The sequence below is a fragment of the Kryptolebias marmoratus genome, linkage group LG4, assembly GCF_001649575.2.
Source record: "Kryptolebias marmoratus isolate JLee-2015 linkage group LG4, ASM164957v2, whole genome shotgun sequence".
Lineage (NCBI taxonomy): Eukaryota > Metazoa > Chordata > Actinopteri > Cyprinodontiformes > Rivulidae > Kryptolebias > Kryptolebias marmoratus.
In genome coordinates, this window is record NC_051433.1 from 9666076 (window position 1) to 9693559 (window position 27484).

At 38.1% G+C, this 27484-nt stretch overlaps 2 protein-coding genes across 2 annotated transcripts in view; both read left to right on the forward strand.

Moving 5' to 3' along the window:
- The window catches only part of iars1 (isoleucyl-tRNA synthetase 1), a 47745-nt gene that overhangs the window by 6476 nt on the left and 13785 nt on the right, over positions 1-27484 (forward strand). The window contains exons 8-25 of the mRNA XM_017408728.3: positions 1622-1709; positions 2814-2874; positions 3438-3533; positions 4556-4678; positions 8456-8547; positions 9727-9825; positions 13841-13967; positions 15659-15732; positions 17282-17476; positions 17648-17734; positions 19383-19466; positions 20806-20950; positions 21918-22038; positions 22154-22245; positions 22508-22585; positions 23147-23268; positions 25951-26053; positions 26528-26611. Of these exons, the coding sequence (XP_017264217.1) occupies positions 1622-1709; positions 2814-2874; positions 3438-3533; positions 4556-4678; positions 8456-8547; positions 9727-9825; positions 13841-13967; positions 15659-15732; positions 17282-17476; positions 17648-17734; positions 19383-19466; positions 20806-20950; positions 21918-22038; positions 22154-22245; positions 22508-22585; positions 23147-23268; positions 25951-26053; positions 26528-26611 (1871 nt within the window). The remainder of the gene's footprint in view (positions 1-1621; positions 1710-2813; positions 2875-3437; positions 3534-4555; positions 4679-8455; positions 8548-9726; positions 9826-13840; positions 13968-15658; positions 15733-17281; positions 17477-17647; positions 17735-19382; positions 19467-20805; positions 20951-21917; positions 22039-22153; positions 22246-22507; positions 22586-23146; positions 23269-25950; positions 26054-26527; positions 26612-27484) is intronic.
- LOC108231606 (vimentin-like) lies at positions 5297-7925 on the forward strand. The gene has a single exon (XM_037975165.1). It carries the CDS (start codon positions 5406-5408, stop codon positions 6540-6542), a length of 1137 nt encoding a protein of 378 aa, XP_037831093.1. The 5' UTR covers positions 5297-5405; the 3' UTR covers positions 6543-7925.

Here is a 27484-nt window from a genome sequence, read left to right on the forward strand (position 1 = left end):
GGGGGGGGGGGTCTCAGCACTGTATCGTTCATTAACTCCCTTCTTCTCTTGCTCCATCTTTATCCCAACATTTTTTTCCCTTAGTTTCTCATTGCTCTTCCTTTACATCCCCACCGTTTTCTGTCTCTTGTTGTTTTCTTCGTCTCCCAGTCCGTCTCTCACGCTCCCTGCCTTTGTTGCTGAGGGTCGTCAGCAGCGACAGGTCTGAGCTGTGCAGTCATTTTTTACACCACCGAGGGGGGAAGAAACATCTTGTATTGATTCTGCCCGTCCAGTCGCTCTCTTTTTTTTTGTCTCCGTCTCAGGCTGTTTGTTTTTTGCTCTCTGCACAACTGTTGTGCCAGTTGTTTTTAGCATATCGTTTTTTTTATTTTCCTCACGTTTCCCTCCCCTTTTCTAAAATGTCTGTCGTTTACACTAGGTGGCAAACATTGACTTTATCCTCCTCAATTGCTGGTTCTAGCTGTATCTTATGGCACCTCTCTGTTATTATGCAAGACGTTACTTTCAGGCTGAGCAGAGTTGAAACATATTTGCTGAGATGTTGTTTACTGTACATGAAGTTGATGTAAAAAAAACAAAACAAAAGCATTAATCACTCTGCAGGGGCTATTAGGATGACAGACTTTAATAAATGACTGCCTCCACCTCCCCTTAAAGTCTCACAACATATTAATGAGGAGAGTCATTATTTCTTGAATCATGTTGTTAAATGTAAACGGCATAAGAAAAAGCTGTTCTGTTGTTTTTAACTAAAGTAAAACTCTTTGAAAATCATGGTAAAAATAATTCAACCTTTTTATTTATCATAATGTAATAAAAGAAACTATCTTGTCCCAACCAGGTGATGAAATTAGGTAAATACAATAATTATATAGTGTCATTATTTAACTAAATCAAAATTTAAAAGGTGTGAAAAACTAAAACACACCTTCACTGCATCCATAAGAAATAAAAGGCTCAGCTGCAGGAAGGTTTTGCTAATCAAAGCTGATATTTTAATGGTTTGCTGGTTGGGAGCATCCAGGTGTGTTTTAACACGAGATCAAGAAGGAAAGATTATCCCAGAGACGCAATAATTGCCTTCCCCATCTTTCTGGAAACGGACATAAAGCCATTCCCAAATAATTTGGAGTCCATCATTTTACAGCGAGGGAGATTATTGACAAGAGGATAATGTTGAAGACAGTTGTCAGTCTTCACAGGATTGAACATCCCAGTGAGTTCACTTCAAGGTCAGCGAGGAGCTAAAACCCAAGAAGTCCAGCAGAGTCTCCGCAGGCTTCAGTTTAACTTGTTCAAGGCCACAACTGGATTAGACAAAAACTTAAATTTCCCTCCAGGGATTAACAACTTCATGAAGAAGAATGGGACAAACATGAGACTTCATGTCATCATTTCAGAAAGAAGCAGTAAAAACCTGATGTAATAAGTGATGTGTAGCTTCTTTTTTTATTTATTTTTTGGTTTGAAAGTTTTGTATAAAAGACCAATCAGCAATATCTGTTTCCCTCCCTTTTTTTTTTTTTTTTTTGGCTGTCATCAGCTTCCAGCAGCAGGCTGGTAAGATGGAGGAGAGCTGACCCTTTGCGCTCCTTACTGTTTTTTTTTTTTTTTTTAGAGAATTCTTCAGACAAGACCTACATCATGATGGAGGCCAGACTGGGAGCTTATTTCAAGTCAGAGAGTGAATACACTGTCTTGGACAAGTGAGTACAGAAGAAAAGCACAGCAGACAAATAATTTATATTATATTACATTGGTAGCTTAAGAGTTGAGAACAGTACAGTGATATAATCACTAACCATATAAATAAAATGACAAAAAGTGACTGACACACCAAACTTAAATTTTACTCTTTCTGCAAGGAGTTATTTATTTTTTATTGACTTTTCTTCCAGACTTTATAAACATAAATAAAGTTGCAGCAAAAAAGAGATAATTCTCCCAGTTTCTCTGCTCAGCCAGGCAGAGGGAAATGAACACAACACCTGGATGAATAATGGATGCTGAATGTATTGGAATCTGGGAAGAAAAAACACTTAAGTTTACTTTATCCTCTCTCATCCCATAAAGTTTATAGGACAAATGAAGTGGCAATAACAATACCATGTTGAATGAAAATGCTGCATTCTGGGTAGAAAATCTTCATTCACAGGAGCGAAGTCTTTGCACTGAGAGGAGAGCCATCTGTGGGAGTTAGAATGGCTCAGTTTTAGGACAGCCTGCAGTTTGTGGTATCACTGAGTATTCAGATCATCACATTGCTCACAACCGTTTCCAGGTTTAGCATCTTAGCTGGGCATCGAGGTTGTATTGGGCATCGCAGAAATTTATTTTACTAACATTTATTGCAATCCTTTCTTACATTGGTATCGTACACCCAGATGCTGCAACTCTAATAAAAGAAGATAAAGTGTCGTACTCTAATTTGAATGATCTTTATGAAAAAAAACATCTTTTATTTAGCTGCCAATGTAAAAACAAACAGATTCCTTGTATTTAAATATCTGGAGATCCTGAGACAGTTTTTGTCCGTAACAAGCTGAAGCTCATTGATGAAAGAGAAACAATATCTCCCAATAAAATTTGTGTTTTGTTGTAAAGCTGTTTTAGCTTTGTAAGATGCATGAAGTCAGCGGGTTAAAGACGGCAAGAAAAATAGAAATCTTTAAGGTTGTGAATGTTAGAGTTGCACATTGTACTACAATTAGTTTTTACTATAAGAGTTTAGGCTCTGGACTGAAAGTTGTCAGATGTTATTTTCTGTAAATTTACTTTTAGGTTAATAAATGTATTTAATCTGTTTCTAGATTTCCTGGAAAGACCCTGAAAGGGAAAAAGTACAAACCTCTTTTTCAGTACTTTGCCAAGGTAGGTACACTGATTTAGTTTTCTTCTTGTTTTAGAATTTCACATTTACTTGTTATAAAATAAAATCATAAATATCTCACTTATTTTTATTTTTATTTCTTGTCAAATTCAATTTGGAATGTTGCTTCATATTTAAAATATTTTTTCCTAATAATAACTCACAGGCTTTGAGTCTTCTTGGCCACGAAGCTTGAATGAGAGATATTTTCTCATCTGTTCGGGTCCCCCGGTCCCTCCTGTGTCGAACTAAGCAGTAAAAACATTTGTACCCATGAATGTACAATGTATTCACCTAGATAAATGTATCATTTTGAAATAACATGGCAGAAAATGCAGGAAGAAAAAGCACCATTAGTGGTAGCTCTTATTGACACGTTTACTATCCTTATAGAAAAAGTTGGACTTCAGATCAATAACACGCCCAAGCATGAGAGGCTTTGTTGCAACTGATAGGCGTTTGAACAGGGAAGCCACGGGGCCGGCTTTTACATTTGTCTGTAGCTATTTTTTGTGCTTCTTCACTCCCTGTCACACTTTATTTATTTCTCATCCTTTGACTTAAGTGTGGGGAGAAAGGAGCTTTCCAGGTGCTGACAGATAACTATGTCAAGGAGGAAGAGGGCACAGGAGTGGTCCACCAGGCGCCTTACTTTGGAACCGTGAGTATCGCCCTCAGATTTCTCCTCTTTTCTCGGCTCTTCTCAACACCGTTTGTTCTCACGACAGAGATTACTTGGCAGCATTGTGTGGCCAAGTGTTCAGCCTTGTTAAAGTGCAAAAATGGATGGTTACTTGATACGAATGATGTCTTAAAATTAGAGTAGCCATTACTCATAAATGCATCAAATAATTTTAAATGTTGAAAATCTCTCTTTTGTGGCCTTGGTTTGAGGACTCGTTTTAAAATGTTTGTATAAAATGTTGCAGTGTGAACATATTGAGGCTGGTGCAAATCTAATCAGATGTATTGGGTCATTACTAATAACTTAGACGCCCTTGCCGAGGCCAGATGGATGTTCCTTTGACTGAAGCCTGCTGTGAACACTTACAGCTTTAGCTTTCTCCTCAGGACGTTGCTTTTTTTAAAATTTTTCTCTCGCTCAGCTATTCGGTCTCAATCACACATGTCTGCATGTCGCTTAAATTTGCATATAAATGGTTCTTTGGTTTCAAATTTTATGTTTAGCGGTCAGATTCCCATTGATTCGTTTGGTAGTAAAAGCTGAAATACGAATGCATCGACTCCAGTGATATACTGCAAGAGGAAAAGGGCTGCCAAACTGCATTTTTCAAATTTTATTTTGTTATGACTAGATGTGAAATGGCCCTATGAGTCATCGATCTTGAATCCTGACAGGGTGTTTGAATACAAATTACATTTAGAGCTGGGCAGTGCTCATATCTTTCATACATAGCTGCCACATACCAGTTGTGCTTGTTTCAGTGCTGGAAAAAAGGCTCGAGCTCAACGAGGAATTTAATGTGCAGTCATAACATATCTTTAAACTGGTGAAGAGGTCTCCAGAGGGGTTCATTATATGCTTTGTAATTATGCATATTAATAGCAGTAAAGCCTAAAGTGTAATCTCAGTGTCGCATTTGTGGTAATAGGTCAGAAAAAAAATAATCCAAATTAAATATTACCAATGCAAAACTGACCAAATCGACTTTGTTTCTGCAGGATGATTACAGGGTGTGTTCTGATTACAACATCATCCAGAAAGATCAGTCTCCTATCTGCCCTGTGGATGCCTCGGGCTGCTTCACTTCAGAGGTCACTGACTTTGCAGGACAGTATGTCAAAGTGAGTGACACATCATACATTTACATGCAGATTAAGTTTGCAGACGTTTCAGCCATTCTCCTCTTTCTAAAAGCCACAGGCACGATACTCAGGATAAATGGCTCAATAATATTGATAGCAGTTTTAAACTGGCATTTCATTTTCTACTCTGGCTGCTCTTTATCTTCTCTGTTTCTGACTGGTAATTTGTCTCACTCCAATGATTTTTTTTTTCATACTTATTACATACCTTACATGTGGGGGGAAAAATGTTTTCTGGGCTTACGTAGGGATGATTTTGGGGGGATCTGCTGTCAAAGCATTTTGTTATTGTTTATCATAACACTGGATACCCTGTCACTGTCCATCACACCCAAATTAATTAACATTCTGAGTTGATAATGAGTTAAAAATTGCAGTCATACATGATGTGACCACTATTTCATGTCCTGGTGCAAAGGCTAAGGAGTGGACCTGACCCTTCTGGCCACTAACAGTACATTGCTAACTAATAACGAGCATGCAGCCACAGTTCTCTGAAAGTCTGTCATAATCCACTTTTGAAATGTGTTAAAACGTAGCCTGAGTTTCAAGGCTGTCTGAGACATTCTTTACTGCCACATAAAAACACAGAAGGGATCGGAGAGAGCCAGTTTCAACGTGGGCAGTGTGAGAAAGCAACAGAGCAGTTCTTTTTTTTTTCTTCTTCTTCTGTAAACCGAAAAGCAAGCCCAGTATTTTACACAACATGAGAGCTTCATCATATACCCAGAAGAGCCTGCAAGTGAGCAGCTCCAGTGGCAGAGTCAGGGTTCAGAGTCCATCACCTTCTCGGTGCCGCGGATCCTCATATGACAGCCGTGGGCGCTCCGGTTATCGAGGAACTGCCGTCGAGTTGGGCACTGAGATACACCAGCACCATGCCAACGAGAAAGAGGAGATGCAAGAGCTCAATGTCAAGTTTGCAGGTTACATTGCAAAGGTCCAGGCACTTGAGCAGAGAAATGCCTCTCTTCAAGCTGAGCTGGAAGCGCTGCAGAGCCGTTATAAGGGAAGCCCTGTAGGCATCGGAGACGAGTATGAGCTCAAGTTCAAAGAGGTGCGGGAGCTGATTGAGAGCCTGACTAACGAGAAGGGAGCGGCAGATATCGAACGAGGCTACATCGAAGAGGAGGTTGAAGTATGGAGACTGAAGCTGGAAGAAGAGATGGCGCTCAAAGAAGAAGCAGAGATGATTCTGAAGGAGTTTCGGCAGGATGTTGACAATGCCACGCTGCAGAAAGCAGAGCTCGAAAAGCGCATCGAACAACTGGTGGCCGAGATAGAGTTTCTCAAGAAGCTGCATGATGAAGAGGTGGCTGACCTCATGAAGCAGATCGAGGACTCGAAGATTACTGCTGAGATGGACGGTGATCGTCCTGACCTGGCTGCTTATCTGCGCAACATGCGTGCAGAGATAGAAGCCGTTGCCGCCCGCAACGTCCAGGAAGCCGAGAAGTGGTACAAGGGCAAGTTTGACACTCTGAAGGAGCATGCTGGCAAAAATGAAGAGCAGATGAAGACCATGAAAGAAGAAATCACAACCTTCCATAACCAGGTGTCAGACCTACAGAACCAGATTGATTCTCTGAGAGCTCGCAATGCTGCCCTTGAGCACCAGCTGGATGAGATGGAGGTCTCCCACTTGGAGAAGGTGGGCGGTCTGGAGAGTGTCATCGCCCAGCTGGAGGCCCAACTCTGTGACACCAAGCTGGAGATGACCAAGTACCTTCATGACTACCAGGAACTGCTGCACATTAAACTCAAGTTGGATGCAGAGATCGCAACCTACAGGAAGCTGCTGGAAGGAGAAGAACAGAGGCTTGGAATTACCAAAGAGAATTAATTCTCAAGGCTGAGAGCTGTGGCGTGTCCAGAGAGATCGTGAAGAAAACCCGCAGTGCACCGTGGAGCAGAGAAATCACCTCATTCTTCTTACAGAGACTCTTCTCATTATTCATAGGGCTGGGTATTGTTGAACGTGTTCAATAAGAGCGACAAGAATTTTGATGAAATGACAAAATGAGGTTACAAGCGCATTTTGCCTGGTGTGCTAGCTCGCACCAGGACTCTAAAGTAAGTGACCGAAATATACGATTTTGAATATTTTATAGCAGTTTTCTGCACTTCTGTTTTGGATTTTAATGTGCAGATTAAGATCTATTCGGTTCATAATATCCAGCCCTCTCTATCCTCTATAATTTATCATTGACCCCATTATGCATTTGCTTTCTGCCATTACTGCCTTTCCGTTACCGGCCCCCCTAACTGAAAAATTTCACATTATTTTCTGAATCCATATTCTGTCTTTATTTTTTTTTTATTGGCTCTCCGTGTCTCCTCTCATTTCTGTGTTTGGCAGCCCTCATCTCTCCTTGTTCAATCCCTTTTCTTTACACCTGCTCCTGCAGTACTCCAGCTAAATTTACCTTCCCTCCTTTCCTGCCAAGTCAGCCCCACTGTCATACCTCTGTCACTTTTCTGTGCTGTACTTTCTCACTTCTTTGTCATCAAACCGCCTTCACTATAAAACCCTCGGCTCAGTGCAAATAAAGCAGATCACCCCAGTTTTATTCTGAATGTTTCAACAAAACAACTGTTGATCACTAATGTTAAACTATGTTTGCCTAATAAAGATTTAAGTGAGTGCATACAAAATGATGCAGTGATGATTTTTTCCCCCCAGGTGTTTTCTTCCTTTTTGAATGCTGACTTAGACCTTGTTGCTACGATAATCTTATGTTTGCCCAACGTGCAACACATTAAAAATTCATATCCATAATTTAATTAGTTCATTTTGAGTCTCAACAAAGTTAACTTGAAATAACAAGTTTAAATAAAATGTCTTTACAAAGAGGTCAAGCTCAAGATTGCTCTGCTACGCATTTTGATGAGAAGTCATATTTATGAGCTTCCAGTATGTTTGGCTGGAGGAAAATAAATGGTTTGAGTTTGATGACTCAGTCGGCTGATTGCATAAAAGATGATCATAAACTGTGAGCTGCATAAGAAAACCTGTCGTACCTTTCTTTGCTGATATTGATCATTGCTGTTCAGGCAGACTGTGACCTTGGTTGCAATAATTGAGAATTTTATTTATTTTTTTCCAAGGTTGCGTAAGGTTTGTTCAAGAATTCACAGGCCTCGCTTTGGAAGAATATTTTTACAACAGCTTATTTCCCTTGTGTTAAAGGTTAATGACGACTATGGGAGTGACTACGGAAAACAAAAAAATAAGTCTAATGCATTTTTATTGTGCATTACTTTAGGTTTTCGTTCAAATTATTCTAGAATAAAATGTGTAAATTGGTGTACTTTGCCATTCTGTTGCAAGGACATCTTAAAGCTTCCACAGCCTAAAAGTGCTTAATGTAAAGCAAATAAAAATATGTTAAAATGCAAATGAGTGTGATGATTATGGGACAAATCGGTGTGAATGTTAAAAAAATATTTCAGTTTGGTTTTATGTATTTTTTTCTAAAAGTTTTATTCTGCCTTATCACAAATGTTTCATTAACAAATACTTTAAATGTGTTTGATAAATTTATTGTTTACAATAAAAGATTTCATTATTTAAGTATTCTCACACAATAGGTCTTACACCTAATGATGAAGGAGGTTAAGATGATATAAAAGCATTTTGCTGACTCATGGAGGTTTCACCCTGCAGCAATAAAGTGCAGTGGTGCTCATGGGTCTTTTGAAACTATGCAGCCCTTGAAGAATTTATTTATGAACTTTTGTTTGTTTCTGTTTCAGGACGCTGACAAGAACATTATTAAGCTGCTGAAGGAAAAGGAACGCCTGGTCAGTGACAGCACTTTCAAACACAACTACCCCTTCTGCTGGAGGTGAGACATGTACAGAGTCCACCTAAAAACATTTAAATCATGTCTGCCGTGCCCTCTTCTAAACTAACAGCTTTACTTTGAGACTTTCTCTGTAGGGTAGATTAATCCACCCGACTGGAAAAGAAGGTTAGAGGTCACAGATGTTGCTCTGATTAAATTATAAATAACTCTTGTAACACCAACGGTAATATTTAGTTTGAAGCCGTGCAGGTCTGGGTTTTGCACAGTGTAGTAGTTGGGGCTTGAATTTTGATGGGCTCTTGGTTAACAAAGCCAGTGTCAAACTGGTAACTGACCTGTTACCTCTCGAGGTGCCACATCACATTAAAACCGTCGGGCACGTGCAGAAACACAAAAACTTTAATTTTGAGTAGACTAAATCTGACTTTATCTTGGAGCAGCTGCGGTTTAACCTGAGTGGGATTAATTAACCTTAATGCATATGCAGAGATGTGCTTACGTAGCCACTAGGAAAAAAAAAAAAACACCTTGTCGAAATTAAATTATTTTTATCAGCCACTTACTGGCTTCATACTCCAACAGCGTTAAGTTCTTTACCCTTGTCCATGAGTGTCTTGTTCCAGAAGCCTGTTTCTCATCAGAATGAATGTCCAACATCTGAGGCAGACCTTGTTAATTCAGGCGATGTTCTAGCCGGCATGGCATCATTTCCATATCTCCTGCTTATTATACACCAAGGTCGCTCAGAGGTTGGCTGCAATTGGGTTGAACCCCGATCTTCCATTCCAAAGTCGTGCAAAGTCAAATCACTGTTGTACTACTGTGTCAACCATCCCCCCGACAAACAGGTGATGGCTAACCAACCAGACATTGTGGTAATCCACAACCTGCAGAGTAAGGCAGAGGTGATAGATGTAGTAATCCCAAGAGACTGTAGCATCAAGAAGAATGAACACAAAGCTTGAGTAATACCAAGAGCTGAAATAGAAATAGAGAATCTGTGGACAAACAAGGCCTCAGTGGTCTTTAAGGTCACCGGAGCACTTAGGGCTGTGACCTCCAAACTGGGAACATGACTTCTGTAGATCCCAGGAACAACCTAAAGAGATCTCTGTCCGGAGAAACGCAGTCCTAGGAACAGATACAGGACAGAACTTTTTATCACATTCGGTTTATTGTAGCATTTTGTCTTTTGTAATGAGTTATTGTGTTTTTCAGGTCTGACACGCCGCTGATCTATAAGGCTGTTCCCAGTTGGTTTATAAAAGTGGAGCACATGGTGGACAAACTTCTGGAGTGCAATGGAAAATGCTACTGGTAAGCAGCTTTCTGAACCAAGTGATAAGTAGCTGTTTGTTAAGTGACTGTAAAAAGACAGAATGGGCATTTTACCATACAAGTGGGCTTAAACGCTCTGAATGAGACTGGGAAGCAGATACAGTCCCAAAACAATTACAGCTGCTGCTCTGCACTACATTACGTTGTTGGCCTGTCGATGGAGGACATCCATCTTTGGGTGGAGAAACTTTGAATGTGTAGAGCAATGAGGAATTTTAACAAAGTTTTTTTTTCCATGACTTTTTATAATATGAGACTGGAATTTCTCATCAAACCATTTCATTAAGATGTACATTTTATTTTATAGTAAAAAAAAAGATTAGCACAATGGTAATTTTGAAGAAGAATACGCTTCTGTATGATGGCTCCCATGGGAGCACCATGGGTAATACCAACCCATGGTGCTCCCAGTCCTCCTTTCTGAGCCACAGTAGCTGCCTCTAGTAATGGGACTGTCAAACCAAGATGAATGAGTAGCCGCGAGGAAGGTGAAGATGCTCAGACACACACACGTACGGCGTCTGAGACAAACACACACACCACTTAAAGGTATAAAGTCCTTATCTAAAAGATGCTGGTGTTGCATTCCCTGAGCCGCCAAACTGACGTAACTCTACCTGAAACATGTCCATTTCTCTGGAATGGCCTCTAAAATTATCAGAACATTTAAGATGATTATCTGAAGGAAAAACCTTGAAATATTTATTTATTGGACACAGCAAGACATTTGTGGTAACTGCATGCTTTAAAAAGAAATGCTTAATTTTTCTACATTATTTATATACTTTTTGCCTGCCTCTTTATGTGACTGACAGTTGTAGTTACGCTGTTGCTTCTTTATTTTAGGTTAATCCTACAGCCATTTACTGAGGGTTGCCATCTCATCAGTATCTTTATAGCTACTACTACAGCTGTTATTTTTTTAAATGATGACAGATTATTATGTAGTATTTGAGATTGTTTTTACCTTATAAAAATACCTGGTAAAGGCCTATTTTTAAATCATGTTAAGGTTTAGATCCATATTTGATCTACCTAGCAATGAAGTAAAACTTAATTAGTCCGTTAACTGTAGCAACAGCAGTAGTTTTCCTTCTTTTTGATATTGTCATTGTGCGTTGCAAAAGTTGTTTTTTTTTTTGTTTGTTTTGTTTTTTTTTAGTAATTTATCATACTGTATGAATTAAATCCATAAAAAAATCAACTTCTTTTTTTGGCTGTTCTTGGCCAAATTTTTGTAGCCATACATACTGCATTATGCTTCACAGTGATGACTATCTATTACTTTAAATACTGTATACTATGGGGTGTAACAGTACATGGATTTGTACTGTGATGGTCTAGTACAGATGTTTTTTCACGGGTATATAGAAATACAGGACGACTACATCAGTCACAGGTGATCATTGCTACCATCTAGAAGCTGGCATGTTTTTTTTTTATTCTTACTATTTTTATTTAACTGTTTTTTGTTTACTTGCATGACAGAAACGAAGCAGAGGAAAGAACTGTCTAAAGCAGTTTACATCAAGCAAAAGCATGGAGAATAACATGCTAAAGCTTAAAAACCTTCCTGTTTGATTCAAATCAACTCTGGCCACAGGATGATCATAGACAGCTTCATAGGAGATAGTCAAGTGGTGCACGTATGGCAAGCAATTGCATCATATAATTGGTACTTTGAAAATGTCTTTGGCATGCCATTTGTATTTTCATTCAAGATTGTTGATCTCAGCAGTCATTATCTCACACTGGCCCTCAGCTAGCTGAAAAGCTAGGGGGTTGTTTAACATTTTCTTTGTTTCAAATTTTCCATATTGGGGAAAGTTAATCATTTCTCTCGTTTCTTTTTATTTAGCATCAGGTCTAGGTTCGATCAGCAGAAGCAAACACGCCTCGTTTTGTTCATAAAAGGATCAATTATTTTTCTTGCAACACATCCTTGTTGGATTTTTTTTTTTTAGCCAGCATACCTGAATGACTAAAATAAAAAATAACCTGCCACCTACCTATTAGTGGCACTTTTCTAATATCATAAATTGCCCATATACGACCAAGCTAACGTAAATAAATAAAAAACAACAGATTGTCTTTTAGTATTATCCAGAAGCAGCTTTCAGATACGACACAGAGCATGTTAGTCACAACCATGATCTTTTTCACTTGAGGTAGATCTTTACATGATAACATAAAATAGTGATTCTCTTGGAAAAAATGGTTTTATATAGCTTCAGTATGTACACAATTTTTGTAGGATTTATCATTTGCCCCTTTACTTTAGAACTAATAAACAGCTTTGATGGAAACTAATGCAACCTTTAATACAGCTTTGCAATTTTCCTACTTTTAGGAGAGCATTAAAACCACAACTCTGCCGTTATTTACCAAAAATAAATCAAATTTTGACAGGCCTGCTCTGGATCATTGCAGTTACTTAACTGTGATAGGACATTCACTGCAGGGGGAAATTCACTTAGTTCTTTGTTTTTGTAATTTTCTCATCCTCCTAATCACCTCTCTTCACTGAACATAACCTCTGCTTTTTAATCTTTTGCAATCCATTCACACTGACTGTGGTTTATAATGGTGGTCTGTATATTTTAAATAACTCCTTTGTTTTGAGCACAAAAAGTACATTCTTTAAATTCTTCATTTAGCATGAACTGGGAGAATGAGGGTAAACGATGGAGGCTTGGTGGTGAGCTTCAGCAGCAGCAGGAAAAAAAAAATCATTAAATTGATATATTAGGGGCCTAAATAGAAATGCCTCCTACAAATGGGAATTGATGAACTCTTTGCTTAGCGTGTGGATCCTGGCGCGATTTATACTCCCCACCGCACCGTTCTCCTGAGCGGCACGGCCCGGCGCAGCAAGAGAAAGGGACAGGAAAAATAAAGAGGAAGGGGAGAAGATTGGTGGATTACAGCTAAGAAATCAGTCGGAAGTAAACGGGGAAAAGGAGAAGGGAGATAAGAGTGTAAACACAAAAGAAGATGCCTTGGAGGGACTGTTCACCTTCTGAGATAGGTTTTATGAAGTTGACACCTTATTTTTTTTCAGGAGTTTTATCGCCCACTGCAGAAAGGCGAAAAGCGGGCAACGATGCACTCATACACTGTTTGTGACTGCGTGTGTGTTTGTCTGTTAGCAAAATATCTCACAAACCACTTGAACCATTTGAATGAAGCTCAGAAAGTCGTCATTGGCTGTAAATCTACAACTGAATAACTTTTGAAGTCAACCCAATTTAAGATGGCTACCACAGCTAACCAACCTTTGCCAACACATAAAGGGCCATAATCTAGTTTAACTTACAAATGTTGAGCTAAAATTTGATGTTGTCTCTGGGAGTCATCCCCAACTCAAACTTTGAATGCTAACACATTTTTCAGATTTGACTAATGCAGCAATAACTCCATCGTTTTTCAGCATAAAATGATCTTAATCTAAAACTCCAACATGAAAGGAGGTGGGCAGTATACATTTCTGCAAAAAAAAAACTGGGCATTTAATTCAGTGTTTTTAAAAAACGCTTTTTCTTTAAGACAGAAATAAGGGATAAGTTGAAGCATTTTTCTTACAAGACATTATACTCCACATTAAATGTATTTGCAAGTTTTAAGGGACAAAACGTCCTGGACTGGCCTGTTCCCATTTTGGTCATTTTAGAATCAAGAAGGATCACATTTACCCTCTTTTGTAGTTGGACAAAAAAAAAACAAGCATCAAATATGTTTTGTATTGGGAGTCACACAAGAGCAAACTTTTCCAGTGATGCGAATTGATTTTAGGGGAAGATGACTGATGTACTTTATGGGATAAGTTGACTCTTATATAAGAATTAAGGAGGGTTAAACACAAACAAAAACAACATTTCTGTTCTAGTGCCAGGCAAGAGTTTACTACATCCTGAATTAGTTATGCTAGTGGTTGAAATAGTTTTATTTATTTTTTTAGATGCATTTAAATAGATCTTGATTTCTCTTTCTGCAGGGTTCCAGAGTTTGTGCGGGAGAAGCGTTTCGGAAACTGGCTAAGAGATGCACGGGACTGGGCGATTTCAAGAAACCGATACTGGGGCACGCCGATCCCTCTTTGGGTCAGCGATGACTTCGAGGAGGTCAGGAAAAACCTAAAACACACAAAAACATCTTTGTTGTACTTTATTGCTGTTGGTGTGCATCAGGACTCTGTAAGAGTTGCACATTTTGTGTGTTTGTGACTTTTTGTTTGTCGCGTTTGCAGCACTCACAGCTCAGTCAGGGCTAGGCACAAGAAGACATCTTTGAAAAGTTGAACTCTCCGCTGTGCTCACTTTTACTAATCATCATAATGCTTTTTGTGGGGAAAATGGTTCTTTGGATCTTTGAAAAGATTAGTCGCTTGCATGAGTGTAAAAAATCTTGTTCTTTTCATAAATTTTCAGTGTGAAAATTTATCTTGCCGACCCCAGTTTGACACTCTCATAATTTAGCGTATCTCACCCATTTTTATGAGTGTGGAGGCTTGTGTAGGAGAGATTTTTCTGGCATTGCAGAGTGAGGTGACCATGGTGTCAAAACAAAAGTGTGTAAAGTGACTCTGTTCTGCAGTCAGAGTCAACTCCCTTCAGGCGCCATTATAGAGCGCCTCCATAAACTCAACACATGAATGATTCATTAATGTAAACAGCAAAAACGAACAAACAAAAAAAAAAACATGAATCAAAATGTTTGATTTCTCTTCAGTTAAGTCTGCTTCAAAGGTGTTCAAGACAAACAGTTGTCGGGGTTTAGTGGTAAAAAGAGAAAATCAGGAGATCAAGAGGAGATGGGGTAAATTACCTTGCAAAAACAGAGAAAGACATGGACTTTTGCAAAGCGTGCCAAACGGTAAATGTTCGTTTTATGATGAATATCTGTTGCCAAACTTGGCTGACTGCGTGAAGTAGACTGAACTGAATAGAAATGTCAGAATTGGGTTATTTGAGCATTTGAAAAATGAAGCTTTGGTCCCCTGGCTGAAAGAGGGACAGTGAACGACCTGCTTGCTGGAAATAGCATTGTGAGTGTTTCCAGAGCACTTGCACTCCCTGGTGTCTCCTTCACACACCCCTCAGTAGCAAACTGTCTAAAGCTGTGAGCATCTGCATGTCTGTTTCTTTGAGTGCGCTTGTATGCATCCTTCTCTCTGTCTTCTTGTTTGCTCTGTTTCCCTTTCTGCTTTCTTTTTTTTTTCCTTTTACTATGCCTCCTTTCATACGGCGGTGCACCAGGCTGTATCTGGGCCAAGTTACCTGGTGCTGTGGTAAAACTAGAGCAGAGCCTACAGGTTATCTCTCTGAGGAGATCAGATAACACAGTTTATTATACTTTGTAAGGTGAAGTTACTCTGGAAGTGTGTTAAAGAAGGCCTACTTTTAACTTGTGTTTCCAACATAAACATTTAATGAAAGCTAAACCCAGGCCCTGGTTATTATCAAATTATTGCTGAGCAATTTTCTGTTATTGGACAAATCAAAGTAAACCAAGTAAATGTTAGGAGCCTTTAACGACTTCACACTGTATTCATCTATTAGGTTTATACAGCAGTGTGCAAATTCTTTACGTACAAATAAAAGTTATTTCTGCACCTAAACTCTTTTAAAGGACAAAAAACGAGCTATTAAATGTTGCTGAACTATTTCATTAAAACGAGGCTAATAGTAATAGTGGAAATAAACATAAAATTCTAAACGTATTGAAGAATAATTAAATTATTTTAGAAATCATTCATCTTTTAGTGTTTATTGCTTTTATTTAGTCAACTTTTCCGCTTGTGTGTATTCTTTAGGTTGTGTGTATTGGATCCATGGCTGAACTGGAGGAACTGACTGGAGTAAAAGTTACAGATCTGCATCGGGAAAGGTGAGACATGGAATAAAAATGTTTTTTTTAACATGATATTAATTATCTGTCAGTGAGATTCCCTGAATGCACCATTTATTTTTAATTTGTACTCTAGCAGACCTATCGTGGCACACAGAACACTTGATTCTTCTGTCTTTTATTTGCTAATTACTTCCATAGGTCACTGTTGATTGATTTTTCGTGACTGAGTTTCTTATAAGTTGTTTAATGTTTCAGTCTGTCAAATGTTTGAAACTGTGTTTGGACAGTAAAACAGAAGAGTAAGAACATTTCTTAAAGAAGTGGGGTTTTTTATTATTATTTTAAAACCTATCAGTGTTTTAAGCGATTCCTAATTGGCTAACATGCAAATGAATAACTGAGTTAGCAGTTAGTGTGAAGTGCATTTTGTAATAACTGGTTTAAGTTGCATAAGAAGCTGCGGATTTAGGCTCCATCCTCTAAAGTGGAGTTTAATTACGTCTTAATGACATTCTCTGTAATATACCCATAAGGTGTCTCCCTGTGATTTAGCATTTTGCTTTGTCAAAGTTAGACAGAAGCTAAAATAACCCGACTTATATATGTTATGATCCAAAATTCTGCATTTATGTTGCAGCTTAATAAGGCTTTATCGTTAGATGGTAATTACTGTACGTCCGTGCACCTACCTGGTTTAAAGAGGCCCTGTCATACCAGAGAGTAGCATAACAAACTTAATCCAAGAGTCTTTTCTGTAAAAGTGGTGCTAGAGACGTATTAAAACTGCATAAACATCAGGAGGTCTCGTGGGTGAAACGCTGTAGCTGGCAGGCGTATCTCGAAACCAGCTGGAAACTGTTGTGCTCTTAGTATCAGAACAATTTGCTGCTTTTTAGCTGCATGAATCTTGGCCATTATTCACCAATAGTTACCTTCACATGAAAGCTTAAAATGATTTCACACATTCAGGGATTTGTCTCGTCCAGAACTCACATGTTTGATCTCTCTAAAGAGCTGTGATAAACTGGAGAGTAATTTATTTACTAAAGGTGTAAATGGATCATTTACGCTGGGCAAACTGTCAGCCACATTATAACACGTGAAGTGGTCTGCTATTACAGGTAATAGCTTTTACCTTTAATGGCAGTCCACTTCACATTTTATGTTGTTTAATAGCAGACCACCCAGCTTTGCAAAACACTTTATATCTGCAAAAATGACTGATTCAGTCAAAAAGTACTTTTCATTTTGCTTCTCTTTGTATTTTTTTATTTTTACAAAGCAGTCTCCATTTTGTTACCAGGCTCGAAAGCATGTTTCCAAAGAGAAGCTTCTTCCAAATTTATCTGTTTTTGGATAATTTGTTGGTTTTTTAAGTAGCTCACTAAAGGCACAACATGACAGTTTACTGTTAAAAGCTGAAATGTTTCACAATATGAGTCAGAGTGAATCAATTAATATGAAAATGTTTAAGAAGTTCTTGCATGGTATCAAAAAAATAAATAAATTATAGAAAGAAAACAACTATTTGAATGGCGTCAACAGCTTTCTTCTTTTCTCCATTCTCCTCCTCCTTCCTCCCCAGTATTGAGAGTCTGACAATACCATCACGGTGCGGTAAAGGCGAGCTGCGGAGGGTTTCGGAGGTGTTCGACTGCTGGTTCGAGAGTGGCAGCATGCCTTATGCCCAGATTCATTACCCGTTTGAAAACAGGAAGGAGTTCGAGGACACCTTCCCAGCAGACTTCATCGCTGAAGGCATTGACCAAACCAGAGGCTGGTAAATTGAGTTTGAATTATTCCATAAAGAAGAGTTGGGGTGAGGGATGGATGTAGACAGAGACTGATGGTAATGCTGGGAGAGGAGCATGACTGAATGAACGGCTAGACGGAGAGGAAGCTGAGGATGAACTATTTCAGTCTTACCTGACTTTGCCCTTTGTCTTCGTAGGTTCTACACCCTGCTGGTCCTCTCCACAGCGCTGTTTGGAAAACCTCCGTTCAAGAACGTCATTGTTAACGGACTGGTGCTCGCCAGGTCAGTCCACTGACTTAAGAAATCATTTTATTCACCTTTTCTTTGATCTGAAAATAGATCTTCTCACAAAAGTGGTTCCTGTTTTTTTTCCTGTCAAATCAAAACATTCAATAATCACAAGTAGTTCAAAATGTGTAGTTTTAGGTTTAAATGGCTCATGTTATGGTTTTTAGTGCATGACTTTACAACTAGAAATGTTACGATATGTTATATAAAGGAAAATGTTAAATATATATATATGATAGGCTAAGTTGTTTCACTCGGGAGCTCTTACAGTTAACTAAAATGTTAATTATAGGAACTTTAATTTTAAAGTAATATACATTAATATTAACCTAGGATGTTAATTGAAAATGTAGTATGATAAAATTCAACTTTCTTATTGTTTGATTGGATCAGGATCATTCAGTGCTCCTGTGCTCACCAGATGAAAGTTAGTGCTGATTTTTATTTACTTGTGCATATTTAATGTTCAACATTGATTTTAATATCAAAGTGGACACAGACGCCTGATGTTCTGATGAAGAAACTGGTAAAGCTAGCAAATCAAGGCATATAAATATTTGGAAAAGCCATTTGGACATTTGTGAATTTGTTTTAAATTGCTGTATATTTTTCTGTGTATGACCAAAGATAATCTGAGCTACAGAATTCCCAGTATGTTGGAAAAACCTCTAAACAAAAACAAAAGAGGGTCGTAGAAATCCTAAAATGACAGATGTTGCTTCTTTCTTTTTCTGTGATCTCATTCTCATTTTCCATCATTTCCAAGTTTTATTTCTCTAAAGCACTTTGTAACAATGTTAACAAAGTGCTAAAATATGACTTTATTAGCATTAGTAGCAGGGGTGGAAATTAGCACCGGCCACCGGCCAAATGCGGGTAAATATTTGAAGTGGCGGGTGAATTTGATCAGCACACACGCCACTGTGGCGGGTTGGCAATTTGAACAGAAAAGGTGTTATTTGTCCTCTCGACATATAGGGGGCAGTAATGTGCTCGAGTTGCTGCTGTTACGTCGAGCCCCGTTCCCCCATCAGATACGGTTCCCCCTGAGTCTCTGTAAATAATGACTTATCTTTTAACAGAATTGTTTAGAGGGGCAAATATTTCTCATTAAAAAACAAAAAAAACATCATTCTTTTAGGAATAAAATGTGGTAATAATATCATAATACAGAGGAATAAACACAGTTAAGGACTTGTTAGTAAATAATTTTTTGTCCTGTGTTTTAGAGGGGGAACTAATAATTTCAGACGGCTGAAATATTTGGTTCCCCCCTGGTAACTTTTGCAAAAAAAGAACAAATGTCTCCAAATTCACAGGAGTTGTTGTCCATGATGAGAGGAATAAACACAGTTAAAGACTTGTTGGTAAATTAATGATCTAAATAACATTCGACCCGAATGGACAACATTTTTAATTTCCACCCCTGATTAGTAGTAGTATTTAATGTGTGCTGCCTCAAAGACATGCTGTATAACATTGCTGCTTGTTCTCAGTTCTCAGATCTTAGTCTTGTGCTCACAGGCCTGCTGACCTGGAAGGACTGGGCGAATTTGAATACCAAGTGCATGGTTTCCAACATGCTCCTCTGTGCATGCATGCGTGTGGATGTCTAATGCCTTTGCTTGTCTTATTCCTGCAGCGATGGGCAGAAGATGAGCAAGCGTAAGAAGAACTACCCAGACCCAGGACTGATTGTGAAGAACTATGGAGCCGATGCCCTCAGGTCAGCTTTGTGCTTGAATGTAATAGTACGTGTGTTCCTGAAGTGTTAACTCTTGCATGTAAGTTGCAGGGTTGTTGGCTACCTCGTGCTCTTTGCAAGCAAGACCTTAAAAGGCTTAAATTATTGTAAACCCTCAACACAGAACAATTCTTTATATATCAGCATATCTACATAGAATATGCATACACGCATGCATGATACACATGCAAGTTTAATCACTTGTCCCCCTTACTACATTTTCTCTTTTGCCCTGAGCAACCAGAGTGCTATGGACATATGGCTTTTATTAATAAAACACTTTGCAATAACACCATATGTTGGCATATACACTGAAGAAGAGGAAACTACTGAATTAAAGAGAAGAAGGCAACAATCTGTTTCTGTTCCAGGCCCTGTCTTTATTTGTTTCTTGCTGCAAAATCCCTTAAAGTTAGCCTAACATGATGTTCAGAAGAAAATCAATAAGTGTCGGACCAAAGTTTACACTGCTCAGTTCTTTTGTGAATATTTTCCAAAGATAGAGAAGTCACAACAATATTCCTTCACCTTATTTATTTTACCATCCCCAGCGTATGATTTAGCACTTAATAGTTATTTCTGTTAAGGCTTATGTTTTAATTGTCTCTCAGAGCTGCTGCTGTTTAAATAAGTTCCTTCATTTAAACTTGCAGCCTCCAGAAATTAAAGTAGAAACACTAATTAGTTGTTGTGTACTCATTCCCATTTCATCATGGGTCATTGATAGTGATAAATTAAGCAATTTCATATATGTAAAACATCACTGACTTGCCTTAATGTTAAAAATGTCTTTGTTTCATCTACTTTGGCTCAAATTTGCTGTAAATAGTCTCATGATGCATGGTCTGTGAGTCTGAGTATAGAACGCTTATCAATTTGTTAGCTAACACCAAATCTTTTCACATTAGAAAAAGGCACATTTTGTTCCTGCACTTGTTCAAACTACATAAGTGTTAACGTTGTGTTCCCCAAATTAGTTTTGAACATTTCCTACCCGACAAGCTCCTTCACAGAGCATTTAAACGAACTCTGTAGAGGTGAACGTCTAACTGGGACACCACATCTGAGTCTGGAAGGATTTGACCGCCTTTCTGTTTTTATCTGTGCGTGTCCTCACAATGAAAATACATCTTTTTGTTGATCCACCACACATACCACACGCTCATTAACATTTCATTCCATCAGAAATTGGTTTTCCAGTCCCACAATCCCATGACCCTCTTGAAAAGGAGATTTGTTTTTCTTTTTTATCTCAATGTTTTTTACCTGATTGAATAAAGGTTAAATGACTGAAATCCAAACTCCCTCTGCTTCTCTGTAGACTGTACCTCATCAACTCACCTGTAGTGCGAGCAGAGAACCTCCGATTTAAAGAGGAGGGCGTTCGAGACGTATTGAAGGATGTCTTCTTGCCGTGGTACAATGCCTATCGCTTTCTGGTGCAGAATGTACAGAGACTACAAAAGGTATATTTGTCTAAAGTATTACACTTGTTCTCCTCTAACTATTCCTGTACTATTCAAGTACTGCTTGATAATACAGCAGATGTCCACTAACATGAACTATTGAACAATTTTTTAATCATGTGCAAAAAAAAATCCTTTTTGTTAGTTTAGTGTATTAAAGTTGTAACGGCTGCACCGACCCAATATCTTCATCTGATTGTTTCATTGACCATAACGCAGTTTAACAAAAGAAAGCAGACTAAGATATTCTATTTGTTATGCCAGTCCAACAATTCATATTCAACATGTGGCTGTATAAAAAAATACACCGTGAGGCACCTTTGTGTTACAGCCAGGGGTGTTTGTTCCAGATAACATTGGATTCTTGCTTTGTTTGCTGTCTATAGATTGTAAAAAACTTAATTAATAATTCAACATTTTTAGGGATTGTAATATTTATTGATTCTATAATGAAACTAGTTCATAAACAAATCATTTTTTATAGTCAAGAATTTTAATACAGGCCTATGAAAATAAAAGATGACAAGTTATCTGATCTACCAGGTAATTTCCATTAGTTCTAAGCTCTTCTTTCATATTTGAACACATAAGAAGCACGGCGGTCATGCCTCATCAGGTAAAACTTTTCATCTTGAGAGACATGAGTGATGGGCTGCAATGATTGTAGCAATAAACTTATGTAATGTGCTGAGAAGTCGCTGACAACAAATTCTTTGACGTTTATAAATCTGTATTTTCATGGCTGTCATTGAGATTTCCAGTGATTATAGAAAGGAAAATCTGTCTGTGTTGGAGTGTTTAAGTTGATAAAAGACGTTTGTTAGCTTACATGGTTATGAACTATACATAAGTAGAGTAAGGCTTAATTTATATCACATTGTGGTCAAAATATGTGTAAACATGATGAGGATTTTTGCGTTTGTTTGAGTGCATCTGGGCATGACAGTTGTTTGTAACGATTTCACAGGAGGACAACATTCAGTTCCTGTACAATGAAAACACAATGAAACACAGTGACAACATCATGGACAAGTGGATTCAGTCCTTCACGCAGTCTCTCATTCAGTTCTTCAAGGCTGAGATGGCCGGTGAGACATTCTGTCCCTTCATGCTGAATTGGAAACATTTTTAGGAATTTTTCTTCACTGTTTCACACTTAACCAGAAATGGAAGTTTTCTTAAAATCTGTGGTTCTGGTTGCAGCGTACCGCTTGTACACTGTCGTGCCTCGCCTGGTCAAGTTTGTGGACATGCTCACCAACTGGTACGTCAGGACCAACAGACGCCGCTTGAAGGTGAGAACCTGGTTCCAAAAGAATCCGTTAATTCTGTTGCTAAACTTAACATGTATTGAAGCTCATACAGGCAGTAATTAATTTTTAGTCAGTGAAAACAAGTTAATACAAACAGCTGTAATGTAAGTGAATTTGTGGCTTTTCTGTAGTAATTTGGTTGACTTTGATCAGAAGTTACTTATGCAAATATCTGCAAGGCAATCTCAATATTTGTACTTCTCCAAAAAGAAGGAACTTATGGGTGTGTTTGTGAACATTTCAGGGTGAGAGTGGCACTGAGGACTGTCTGTGGGCGCTGGAAACCCTCTTCAGTGTTCTGTTTTCCATGTGCAGGCTGATGGTGAGTCATTTGGTTTCCGTACAAAAACAAGTGAGACCACGAGAGAAAGGTGATTGCATGGGGAGGACTTTACTGCAGTGTTTTTTTTTTTACTTTTTCTTTTGTGTGTGCTAGAAAATAAGCCAAAAACTGGTATGGAAGTGGTGTGTGTGTGTGTCTGTGAGTGTGTTTCTATGCTTATGAATTATGCAAGAGCTGTAGGAGCTTTTATTTATAACACATGATTGAAGGTGTTTGCATGTGTGCCGTGAGGCACGCTAAGAGGCAGTTAGCCTAACCCATTTCAATACAGATCAGCTGTGAGCTATCAGATTAATTAGCTGTGGTTAAAATGGAAGAAAATTGCATTAGAGAAATGCTCGCAGTTTTTCAGTTCTGTTTAAAACATTTGCATCCATTGATTGAGGGGGGAAAAGCCACAGCAAGATCCTTCTCAAGACTTTCACATCTTTTATTTCAAATAATGTAAATTAACCGTGCAGAGCAGACAGTTTAATAATCCTTTTCCCCTATTCTTCCCTGCTCTCATGTCTGCTTGCTTTCATCATTCTTTTTCTCCAGGCTCCTTTCACACCCTTCATTACAGAAATGATGTACCAAAATCTGCGTCACCTCATTGACCCTTCATCTACTGAAGAAAAGGACACCAACAGCATCCACTATCTCATGCTGCCTCAAGTCAGGTTGGAAACAGTTGTTCAGAAATGCATCACACTGGGGTCTAGTGTGCACAGGAACGATTTTAAAAAGAAATCACAATTAAAGAAAATCATACCTAAATTATAACTGTTTTTCAGTTTTTAGTGCAGTATTCTTGTGCACTGTGTACATGTATGTATATCAAGCATGAAGCAAACAAAACATGAGTAGATTTCTGTCAAAAAATGTAAATGTGAAGGATTTCCTTTTTTGTCCTGACATGGATAGTTTATGGACAGTTAAACATGAATGAGCTGGCGAAAAGCTCAACAAAAAGTAAAAAAGCATTAAAGTTCAATGAAAAATGTTTCAGGAAGTTATTTATCCTGCTGATCAATAATTTAAATGATCAACTGTTGGCTGCATGATGATCAGAAGTTGATTTCTCAATAAGTTTCTGTCTTCCCAATGAAGCTGTGCGTTGAAATCTTTTGCTTTAAATGAACAATAATCACACTTTGAGTCTTTCTTTAGTGGGTCCCTTTGTGTAGCATCTCTCAGATCAGTTACAGAATCTGGTAATGTCTCAGGTCAAGGACTCATCAGCAGGTCTGTTTCCTGCTCAAACTGGTTTTTAACCAAGTGAATAAAATGTGGGGTTTAAATGGCAAACAAATCGTACTCCCCTGGTATGTGCCCCCTTTTATCTCTGGATATCCACTTTATTTAGAGCCTAATCAGGTTCAGCCAGAGTGAGTGATCTTACTTTCTTCAGCTGTACCATAATCTAAATTTGCCAGCTTTAGAAGCTTAAGAGACCACAATAGTTTGTAAATGACAGTCAGCATGTTTTTTTTTCATCCTTACTGTGCTCATTTCTGCACTTAATCCCTTTTTTCTTCCCACTGTAGTATGTTTGCACAATAATCAATAATGAATTGTTACTGTAGACTAATTTTAGTTGATCTTCTTGCGGATACGAGCTCTTTTTAATGTGACGTTAGCTGTGAAGAATCTTTGTGCACTGTACGCTGACCTAAAGTCAGCGATGACCTCGAATCGTGTCATCTCGGTGTGCCCCCGAAGCAGATATGGAGAAATGCTCACACCGCCACTGTCTGATTTTTCTGCCCTGGAGAATGGGATTTGTTGATGAAATATGATTTAATTCCCCTCACTTCATTGACTCCACTAAAATGTGTGGCTTGGTGTCTGATCTATTTTGAAAAGCCTGGGATGAATTTGTAATTGCCCAAACTTAATTACATCATCTTGAACTATTGAGAAAAAGTTCCAACATGAATAAATACCCATTTGATTTTGCACAAGGGAGGTAGTTTGCGTAATGGTTCCCATAATCTCCTGTGTCACTTATTGCTGCTGCTTTATGAGCTGCTTGTCCTTCCCGCTGTTGGATGGGACTACTTCACCCCCCTCAAAGGTCAGCCACCAATCAGGTGGTGGGAACAGCTGCTCCCCAATCACCTCATTAAATGATTGACTGTCCCTGCTGCCTTTACCTTCTCATTTTATTCCTACTTTTCATGCGCATGTGAAAGGGTACACTGTATGACCAAATGAATCCAGGGTAGTGGTCCTGTTATCTGTGCTCATTTTTGGTTGTGCAACTTTTAATTCGAACTCGGAGGTGGAGGTCTCGTTGTGCCTTGGTGATGGATGTTCCTGTAAAAAGCAGATGGTCCTAAAGTGCGTCTGTGTTTATTTGTAGCACAGACCCTGCCGTGTTGCATTATGTTTGCTTCAGAGATGATCCATTTGAGCTTATTATGCACCTTTTATTAGAGTGTGAGGATTGGTGTCAGTGAGATACCTAAAAGTAATATTGAGAATATAGAATATTTACTCATATAAAGATGTTGCTTCTATTATAAAATAAGGGACAGATATTATATGGTACATTTCCCTTAAGCATAAATGAACAAAACCTATGTATTCATAGTAGAAAATGCTTCTTAAAATGTTATACAAACCTTTTCTTTTTTTCAAATCTTCAAATATTCCTCAAAAGCAACAAACTTTATCTAAATACTTAAATTAAACCAATGTAGATATTTACAGAACTTTATATTTTAGGCACTATTTAGTCCAGTTTTTGCCCAGATGTCTGTTCAGGCCCATAATGTTCACATTTGGTCCCACAAACTGAGCTCCAGCTTGGGTAGATGTCAGTATCAGAGCAGCATACGGGACTATTTCCTACTTTTTTTATCAACTTTTGTATATCTTATAGTCCTAAAAAGCATGATATCACTCAAAGTTTTTACTGTATTGTGTCTGATTTGTAGTCTGAAAGAGTCAGGAACACTTTAAAAACTGACTTTAGCTTTTTTTTCTCCTCTCCTGAGCTGAATGCTGTCTGATTACTGAGCTGAGCTGGACTGAACCAACTCAGAGATGAGGGAGGGGAGAGTAGAATGAAGTGATTACTTTTAAGATGATTTATTTTTAGTTTGTAATTGAGAAAGTAAAATTAGAATAAAAAAAACACCATCTGCTTTTGTTTTCTTGCTGGGAATGATGAGATGTTTTTAAGTAAAAGGAAAAAATAGGGCAGCAAAAGCAAAGTTTGCACTTCAACTTTGAGGGAGAAACTGCTCATTTTACTGAACAGGCACCTATGAGTATTTTAACATCATCAATAACATGGTAACACTTAGTGTCTGTGTTTCTAATGCATTTGTCGTTTGTTTCTTTTGTTTTTTTAGGGAGAGTTTGATTGACAAGCGTATTGAAAGTGCTGTCTCTCAGATGCAGTCTGTGATTGAGCTGGGCAGAGTGATTAGAGACAGGAAGACCCTCCCCGTCAAGGTACATCTCCACTCACTCATTTTAAACACCACTCTGCCACGTCCTGACAAAGTACGGCAGGAGAAGCAAAATTTGGAACTCAAATAATGACATCAAATTGTTATTATATTTTTTTATTATTTTAAATTTGTGTAAAGCTATTTGAACTACATTTTACATAGTTAATCTGTATTCTTATGTGGTATAAACTGTAAAATTTGCTCTAATATCAGTATATCTAATATTAGTTAAACTTGGTTCACTAGACAACTTGGTTAAATTGAGAATAGCTTGGACCAGTTTGTACTCATTAGATCTGATTTATTTAGAATCACAACATCTGTTTCAAAGTTCTCAAGAAAGAAGACGTAGGCTCAGAATGCATTTGTTTCCTTTTGTCAAGCCACAAGTCCACAGTTGGAAATACTAATGATTAACATTTAAAATGCAGTTATATGAATTTTCACTGTTATGTTGTTTTGATGTGTGTTTCAGTACCCACTGAAGGAGGTGGTGGTTATCCACCAAGACCCAGAGGCCCTGAAAGACATCCAGTCTCTGCAGAAATACATTCTCGAAGTAAGTAAACTCTGTAGGATTGCAAGTTGACAGATTCTCTTTTTCCTATAAAGTGTTTTGCTCAAATCTATTTTGGCTGATTTCATGTGCTTTGATGATTACTATTAAATATAAAGTTTGAGTAAACACTTCCTTGAACCGTCTTCAGATTTCAGAGCCACTTCATAGTATGTTGACTGTGTCTGATGTGTGTGTGTGTGTGTGTGTGGGTGGGGGGAACATCAGAGAGAGTACATCTTTACACGCTTTCAGCTGCAGTGGAAGTTTGTATATCCGCCTCATTCAGAAAAGCGTGTGAAGCAGATGTCTTGGAAAATTGTTTTACATTTAACTCCCCACTTACATGAGAAAGTATTTAAATGTGAGCAGATACATCTTGACCTTAAATCAGTTTGTGTTCAGGAGCAGTCTTTAATGTCTGTCATCCATGTTGGTTGCAAAGTTACTGAGTTCAATTTCTACAATAAGATGGAGACTATGCCTGGATTTTTTTATATACAAAAGCTCTGGTTTTATTTAGGCATCATTCAGCAGAAAATTAATACTTCTTCATCGGACATAGGCCTGTCACGAAAACAAATTTTGCTTGGCGATTAATTGTCTCAGAAATAATTGCGATAAACGATAATATCATTTAGAGGCCGTTTAAAACTAATGTAATGATAATAACATAATAGTGCAGGCATATCCTCTCAAATATTAATAAACTTTACTTTCAAAAGAAAACTTAACTCTGGAACTGGAGCACAAAATAAACAAAACAACCGAAAACAAAAAGTCTCCATTAACAAACAATGCACTTGAATAAAAACTAAAAAAAAAAAAACGGAAATAAAACCTACATTCAACCAAATCAGTACAGATTATTAAGTC